Source organism: Aplysia californica, unplaced genomic scaffold (genome assembly GCF_000002075.1).
Source record: "Aplysia californica isolate F4 #8 unplaced genomic scaffold, AplCal3.0 scaffold00219, whole genome shotgun sequence".
In the NCBI taxonomy this organism is placed as follows: Eukaryota; Metazoa; Mollusca; class Gastropoda; order Aplysiida; family Aplysiidae; genus Aplysia; species Aplysia californica.
The window spans coordinates 743,413-751,931 of NW_004797489.1; the positions used below are offsets into that span (position 1 = coordinate 743,413).

The window sequence follows — 8,519 nt, forward strand, 5'->3', positions numbered from 1 at the left end:
ACACAAACACACACACACATACACGCATACACACAATTTCTGTCAAAACGTACTACAGCTTCAAATATGGAAAAATGTCTGATCTTATCTCCAACAACACGAAATGAGAAGACAATACACCTGACGACCTCATGAATATTAATGAGAACCCTAGACTCATCCCCCGCAGTCTGAATGCAACATCTTGCACAACTGCCACAAAAGTGGGAAATCAAATCAAAGGGGTAAAAAAAAAACAACCCATAACTGTGTCAATGAATGGAAGGGTTGACAATGTGTCTTCTGTTACTGTTCTCTTTTATAATTTAAAACTGTTGTTCGCCCGACAGTTCACGATAAATCATCTATAGATCTAAAACTCTTATTTTGAGAATCATCATATCTATCATTTCTGGTCATCAAAAAAAAGAAGTACTTTGTTCACTAGTTTTGTCCTATTGAATATAATAATTCACATTACTTCATACTCAAAACTGCTAAACCATAACTAGTGTTTGCGACTGTTGAAGCTTTAAAAACAATGCTGACATTGCATTTTTTTCTTGAAGTGAATTATGATCCAAATTTTCTATGACAAAAATGTCAAAAATAATATTAAAGCAGTACAAACGATTTACATGGGCTGCAATTGCGCAGTTGGTCGCAGACCACTAAACGCCAACGTTTGAAATGTTCGTCTTCCTCTTTTCCATTAAAACGTCTCATTGGAAATTCAAACCATGGTCATCCGCTCCGTATCCAAGCATGATACCATCTGAGCAGCAAATGTAATACCATAATACCGTGATAACAATAATTCCAACATTATAAACTAGCTAAAAAAAAACCCACACACATTCAAAAACACAAAACAGGGGTACAAACCCAAGTCCTCTATGGCTGAATCCAGGAAGCCAGAAAATTGACCGTGGTCCAGAGAATGTATTGTCTTACTCAGAGCAACGGCGTTGGCAGCAGCTCCGATGACATACTCCGCTGTGGGAAAAATGGAGGTCAGCTATTGTAAACAGACCGAAAAAAAATGAGTAAAAGGACAGTTCCATTTCATGGTCCCAAGATCTGGAATGCACTGCCTGGGATTTTAAGACATCAAATTATTTAACATCGTGCGTTAAAAATAGTCAGCTCGTCGTTTCTGTTTGTTTTTGGGGCTGTTGATGTTGTTGTTGTTTGGGTTTTTTTACACAAGAGGTAACTAACTAAACACGTAATTAGATTTTTATTCAGCACACAATGTATTGTTCATGTGTGTATACTTGAATCGTCAAAACTGCCCCAGACGGCCACTCATTCAGAGGGGAGAAGAGTGGTTGTGTTAAACAGGTGGACGTCTAGGACAGTATCATACCAATAATATAAAAACCCAAGGGGCTAGTGGCAAGTGGTTGTTTTGACACGTAGATATTTTAGACAGGTGGCCATTAAAGCAGGATCTGCTGCGTTTGTTCATAAGGCACTCAAAAATTGTATTCTTTAATCATGGTTCAGCACAATATAAATTGCATAATATTTATTATGATTAATATTATTATTTCTCTGAACTGAAACCCTAGTATTTAACACATAGCGTGAGAAAATACAGAAAGATGCATTACCTGCAACAGTTAGCTAGACAGATTTTTCTCTGTCAAGGTAGTAAACTAAATTTACAACTTCTGTGTAATCAATTCGTGTCAAAAATGCTGAATAGGTTATGATTTATGGACATGGCCTTTGTAATCCATCTTACCCATTCAAGAGTCACTTGTTATAAAAACAATATACTCACTCTTTCATGGAATAGATATATCTAGATAGATAGATAGACAGATAAGTAGATAGATAGATAGATAGATAGATAGATAGATAGATAGATAGATAGATATAGATAGATAGATAGAATGATAGATACATAGATAGATAGATAGATAGATAGATAGATAGATAGATAGATAGATAGATAGATAGATAGATAGATAGATAGATAGATAGATAATGTTTTGGTTTTCCGAAGTCAAAAATGAACAAATAGATTGATAACTTTTTTGCACTTTAAACAGCGGATTTGATTCGGTAGGTGTGACTTACCTATGACTCCCCAGCCAATGACAAAGGCGGACAGTTCACCGACGGTGATGTAGCTGTACATGTACACAGAGCCCGACGTATATGGGCACAGACCGGCTAGATCAGAGTAGTGGATACCTGGAGAAAAAAGACAAAAAAATAAACAACAGAAGTTCGAGTTGCATTGTGTTTATGGTTTAGGTGTACGGCATGGACACATCGGCCCTATTAACACTGGTGGCGTCAGTAGCCTAGTAGTTTACCAGACTCGTAATCGTGAGATTGCGGGTTCGGGGGCTCGGGCCTCAGCTCGATCTGACGTTGTGTCCTTGGGAAAGGCACTTTACACGAACTTCTCACTTGGCTCGGTCCTATCGGAGACGGACGTTAAACTAGGAGGTCCCGACCCTGAAATAACCTATTAGGGCCGTTAAATCAATACCATTTCACCACTTTACTTTATAAACACTGAACGTTCTTTCAAAACTTTAACACCAAAGTGGCCGCTGAATGTTGTATTCCTTTTGTCCTTTTGGGACCACTAACGAGAATAATCACTTTCTAATCCGTAATACAATATACGCCTCACGGACGATATCGCATCCTTTGATCCTTTACAAAACAAGTGTACTTTAAAACTATGAAACTAGAATTATTCGTAAATCTTAGTGATAGGTATGTCGTTATAGTCAGAACTACCGTTCCGATCTTGCGATCAGCCACAGGAGGGTAGGTTACAAGGGCGTCAACCCCTTCACTGACGGGCCTGAGACTTGCGGAGCAGGTCTGTGAGTAAACGCCCATTCCTGCGTTTCAAAATGAGCACCCCGTATAAGCGACAGTGAGCTGATCTCGCGGAGACGACCTCTGATTTTGGAAAACATTGATCTGCCCTTCACACTCCCAAACTAGTTTTTACAATTTCCTCTGCCACTCGAAACCTGTTGGATTAAAGCAAGAAAAATAAAAGTAAATACCTACCTTCAGGGATGATAGATAAAACAATTAAATGTGCAGAGATAAGGCCAAGGAGGGAAAAACAGCCCAGATGCTTTCATATTATTGCATATGGTTATGTCGCGTCAAGCAGCCAATTGGAATTAAGGTCCTGTGACTAAGCATGGCGTATGTAAATAAATGAACTTGTCCCATAAAAATGAACACTTTGGTTTATTTTTCATGTTACATTTAATGCAGCACAGGAGGGTAGGTTACAAGGGCGTTAATCCCTTCACTGACGGGCCTGAGACTTGCGGAATGGAGCAGGTCTGTGAGTAAACGCCCATTCCTGCGTTTCATAATGGGCGGGGTGCAAATGTTTACGTGCCCTATTATAAAGGTACAGCAGTGGTAGTACCACAGCTAGTGAAGTATTAACAGTATTGCTGTGGGCAACGGGAGGAGTTATTGGGAGGATGGGGATAGACGGTGGGGTGGGTGAGGGGTCGGGGATGGGAAGGGGATTGGCGGAGAGAGCTAGTTGTGGATGGGGGGCTGGAATGTTGGGGTATGGGGAAAGAGAGGAGGGTAGAAGTGAGAAGGGATGTGGGCTTGGGAATAGGAGAGATGAGGGCGCAAGAATGGGAGGGACGAGGGGAGGATTGGGAATGGAATAAATCGGGTGTCCCATTGATCTGCTACTTAAACCGTCACTCAGTGGCACTCATTCTCATAATAGATAGATACAGTTGTTAAGTCCTTGTCTTTAATCTAGATCATTTAAGACGCAGACTGCTTCGGTGCTGCCTGTCAGATTTAAACCTTAGACGGAAATGAGCTTAGTTACTAAAAAACATCACCGCCCCCTTTTTTATCTTCATTAACCCTCCATATTGGGGACCCAAATTCTGCCTCCTCTATACAACGTCGAAAGGCCTACCATGATACCTGAAATACGACATTAAATTACCCTATACTGTTGAGTAGGGTGAACAAAAAGTGGGATTCAACTTAGTCCGAAAAGTTTTAGCTTACGCAACTTACTGATCAACATACCTGTCAAAATGGAACCAATCCCAGCAATGAGCAGAGAGATGATTCCTGCAGGCCCCGCCTTCTCCACGGTGATGATCCCTGCGGTGAGGTACATGCCCGTCCCACAGCAGCTGCCCACGCCTATCGACACCAGGTCCAGCGTTGTCAGACATCGTTTCATCTCGGCCTTGCCCACTTCGCTCGAGCCATCCAAAGAGGATGAAGCCGATGACCGCGCCGGGTCCATGGGCCGTCGCCGGGTCGTTTTCTTTAGGAATTTTGTTGCCATGTTGTTTGCGTTCGATTTGGAGTTTCAAGCCCATTTCAATAATTCTGACATGTTGTGTGTTCCTTGAGTTTCGCCTCTAAACACCAACCTTGGCTCTATGTCATGTGTCTCATCGCGTGGTCACCGAAGACTATTGGTCCAAATTGTTACTGTGAAGAAAAGTAAATCATTTTGGTTCTCAAGGTCTGTCTCAGGAGAAAATTCCCTTGTTTCGTAAAATCGAAATTTAAAAAATATATAGATATGACATTTTGTACACACTTACAAAAACATGCCTTCTATCAAACAAAACAATCGTTAATCCTAATGCACTTTTTATCAGATGTCGCAAGCGGTCAAATGCTGTGACCATGTCCACTTCATCCAGATCTCGAGTCCTTAACGCATTTTGTTTTTAGCATAATAATTTCTTCCTTGTGTTCAAATCGCTCTGAACCTTGAAGATTGACACGCCTGTCATTTACCCCCTCACCAATTTTTCTTACTGTTTCGATATTGGGGCAACTTGTACCCACCACTCTTAGAAAATCATAATGTATTTCTTTGGGTGAATTCTCTAAAAGAACAACCAATTTCAAGACAAAACAAAAATCGTATTTTGAAAACGAGCCTTTATCTTTTCAGTCGCCATGGTGTGAGCAAAGCCAAAACATGAAAACCTTAAAAAGCGTCATAACGACAGTTTCCAGGTTTGGCAATGCGAAGACATCGCTATAGAGATTATGCGTGTGTTGAAATATTGCAAAGTAAAACTCTTAACTATTCGCTTGAAATCTGAGTGAGTTAAAGGGCAGGGAAACGTTCTTAAGTGACAGATTTCGTACGCACAAGTGTACAAGAAAAGAAGTAACACAGTGTCTCCGAGAGACTGGACTGGGTTCTTAGACGAATTACAAGGAAAACAACTCAGCTCTAACCCTTTAGCATCCTGTGTCCATGCTATGTTGTAATGATGATCTGTACGGAATGCTGATGCCTAATAAGAACAAGAGGCTTTCTTTAAAAAGATTAAGATATTTATCTATTCTTTGCATGTCTGGGTGCTTTGTGTTTTTTTTTGGGTGAAAGCTAAAGCCAAACGTGTCAGGTTTCAAAGTGAAAATGCTCGCCTTAGAGATAATGATTTGAAAGTGTATTGCAACTATGACACAGCACAATTCTCAACGTTGTGTGAGTGAAGGGAAACAATAGCCAGAAATGGCCCAGCTTTTATACGACAACCAGACGCTTTGACTGCATGAGGGAAGCATGAGCTTGTACCAACTGAAAACCAATTAGCGATTGATGCGCTTAGCAGGTCACGTTCGCGCATGAAAACCGTTCCGTGAAAGTAATGGAAGTCTTTAGCGTACTGCAGTACGACATGTAATGTTTCGATGTTGCCGTCCGCTGGTCCAACCCTGCTCATCCCAAACCCACGCAAAATGAGGTGAAGCAGTTAAGACAAGTTCATTGCCCTATGCTCAAGCCGCGTTATAGAACAGATTTCTGAATTTTGACGGATTCTTGGGCTTGCAAATTAGAGAGAGAAAAATCCGTTACTCGGGAAAAGCTGGATTATTAAGCGGACCGAGTTCTTACTCGTGTTTATATAAGGCGGAGACCAGTGCATGTATGTGCATATAAATTGGTATGTGGGTGTGTTTGTGTGTGTTTGTGTGTGTGTGTGTGTGTGTGTGTGTGTGTGTGCATGTGTGTGTGTGTGTGTGTGTGTGTGTGTGTGTGTGTGTGTGTGTGTGTGTTTGAGTGTGTAAAATGCAAACATACAGACGAGACTAAGACACACATCAGACAGAAAGGTATTCATGTAAGCCTGTTGGTCTATCTCTGTGATGCTCAAACAAGCTCTTCCTTTCCCTGTCGTTTATCAATACAACCACCCATCACATTAGACATTCTGCAATTGCATTACTTTCTCCTCCACTCCCAAGGATAGGCTTTTGACATCAAATAAAGTGCAGTGTTTCAGATAATTATGATCAATGAATATTCATGAAAACTGTTGGCACCACACTTCATGTGCTGAATATTTATTGTGATTTGCCTAAAAGTTCAATCGAAGAGGACATGGAGAGAGAAAAAAGGGGGGGGGGGTAAGCAGTCTATATTTCCATATTTCGTGTTTGCTCTTCCAGATGCTGTGGCTTCCTACGATAGCCACTACTGTCTCAAGATTGTTGTCCAGATGCAAGAACATTGGTTTGATATTTCACTGCAGACACACACGACCGCGCATGCACGCACACCCGTATTATACACAAACATTTTCAGACACCCTCTCTTCCACACACATATGCACATAAACACATTATAATCATAATATGCTTATATTCATAAATAAACCCACAGCCACACGCATAATGTTTTGATAAATATGAACAAGTATTGCTACCAATTGTAATGTTTAAAATATACACATGACCAGTGTTTTGATAGTACCAAATATGTACTACGATGATATAATGATAATATTGATAAATAATATTTATATAGCGCTCAACCCCGATTAAAGTACTCAAGCTCTTAGCGCTTTACATGACAATACAACAGTAACATAAAACGTTGTGTTCTGACCCATAGAAAATCATTCCAAATATTCAGCGTTCTAATTTAAAAACAGAAATGACTTCAGCTGACATTTGAATGAATCAAAGGATTTGATCTCTCTTAAAGTACTTGGCAAAGCATTCGAGATGTTAGGGCCTTGATATTCAAATGCCCTTTCACCCATTGTTTTAAGTTCCATGGCGAGTTGGACGAACAGTCTCAACAGATTTGATAAATATAATGGCGCATTATCATTCAAGCATAATTTGTGACATGGGGTGGCCAATTCTTTTTTCAAAGGGAAGTCAATGCAATGTAAGTAAAAGAAGTGTTGCAGAGTCTTGCTTTCTTTTCCCTAAAACTAAACGTGCAGTTTTGTGTTGGACAGTTTGAAGTCTTTGAACTTTCTCTAGTGATATTCTGATAGTAAATGATTTTTAAGGTAAACGATATTATTTTCACATTACAAGATAGTAGGAGTTAAATGCGTGGTGGTAAAAATGACCCTCTGTATCTTTCTTGGTCACACAGCAGAAGCACTCAGCTTTTGCTTTTTCTTGATGTTTTATTTTGAGGAACACAGGATTAATTTTTTGGGAGCAAGCGATATTGAATTATTCATCATACGGAATGTAGATGATGTAATTTTGAACGTTTCTAATATCAACCGATAACATTGCATGTATGTTTGTAACGTGTTGCTCGTCAATATAATGAAATCGAAGAAAACAGCCTTTTTTCTTCCCGTTTGGCAATTTTTATCGATTTTTTTTCTGGCCCACATTTTAGGTCCATTAAAAACACAATGCTGTGTGGGTTTTACTGAAACACTTCTATTAAAATCACACAAAAATTTAATTTACAGTTTCCATAGAATCTCAAGCTTTGGAAGTCACCAAACTTGGCAGCCATTTTCACCCCAATTTAACCTTTGAAACGTTGTGATCCCCACCTCCTTCAGTCCAAAACGTTTCGACTACTATGGGAGATAAAGACAAGGGGTAATATTTTTCATCGTAAACACGACAAATAAACAAGCTTTAATGATGATACCAATAACTCAATATGCCCAAAAATTGACGAGCGTATGATTCCACCAACAGTGAAAAATGTATTTATGTGTGTAGACTCTATGTGTGTGGGGGGATAAGGGAAGGAGGGAGGGGGTGGCGCACCGTTAGCTCAGTTGGTGAAAATGATGATATGGTATAAGTTTAACGCCCCTATCAACACAATTAGGTTATTTAAGAGGTGGAACCTCCGAGTTTAACGTCCATCTCCGAAGGGACCGAGGTAAGTGGGAAATTCGTGTAAAGTGCCTTTCCCAAGGACACAGCGTCGGACCGAGCTGAGGCTCGAATCCCCGAACCCACAATCTCAAGATTGCGAGTCCGGTAGCGTAACCACTAGACTAGGCCACCGCTCAGTTGGTGTCAACATCTGAGTCTAAATTTAAAATATCTTTAAAGACACATTAATTTAATGACACCATTTTAATATCAGTAGATTCACGTTCGGTACAATGTTATGTAAAGGACTACGTATCCATTTGTGTATTTTGCGAATTGCTTTGTGTATGTTATTTTATTATGTGTTTGTATGTGTTCATTTCGTAGCGATGTGTAAGCGTGCGGGTGTGATAAGCAAGCAGATGTGTGTGTGT

The 8,519-nt window shown here is 40.1% G+C and overlaps 1 protein-coding gene across 1 annotated transcript in view; it reads right to left on the reverse strand.

The window, feature by feature from the left end:
- Positions 1-8,519, reverse strand: part of LOC101855192 (cationic amino acid transporter 3) — a gene marked incomplete in the record, with an annotated part of 28,491 nt that overhangs the window by 16,567 nt on the left and 3,405 nt on the right. Inside the window, 3 exon segments of the mRNA XM_005099616.3 lie at positions 865-975; positions 2,068-2,184; positions 4,042-4,458. Of these exon segments, the coding sequence (XP_005099673.2) occupies positions 865-975; positions 2,068-2,184; positions 4,042-4,309 (496 nt within the window).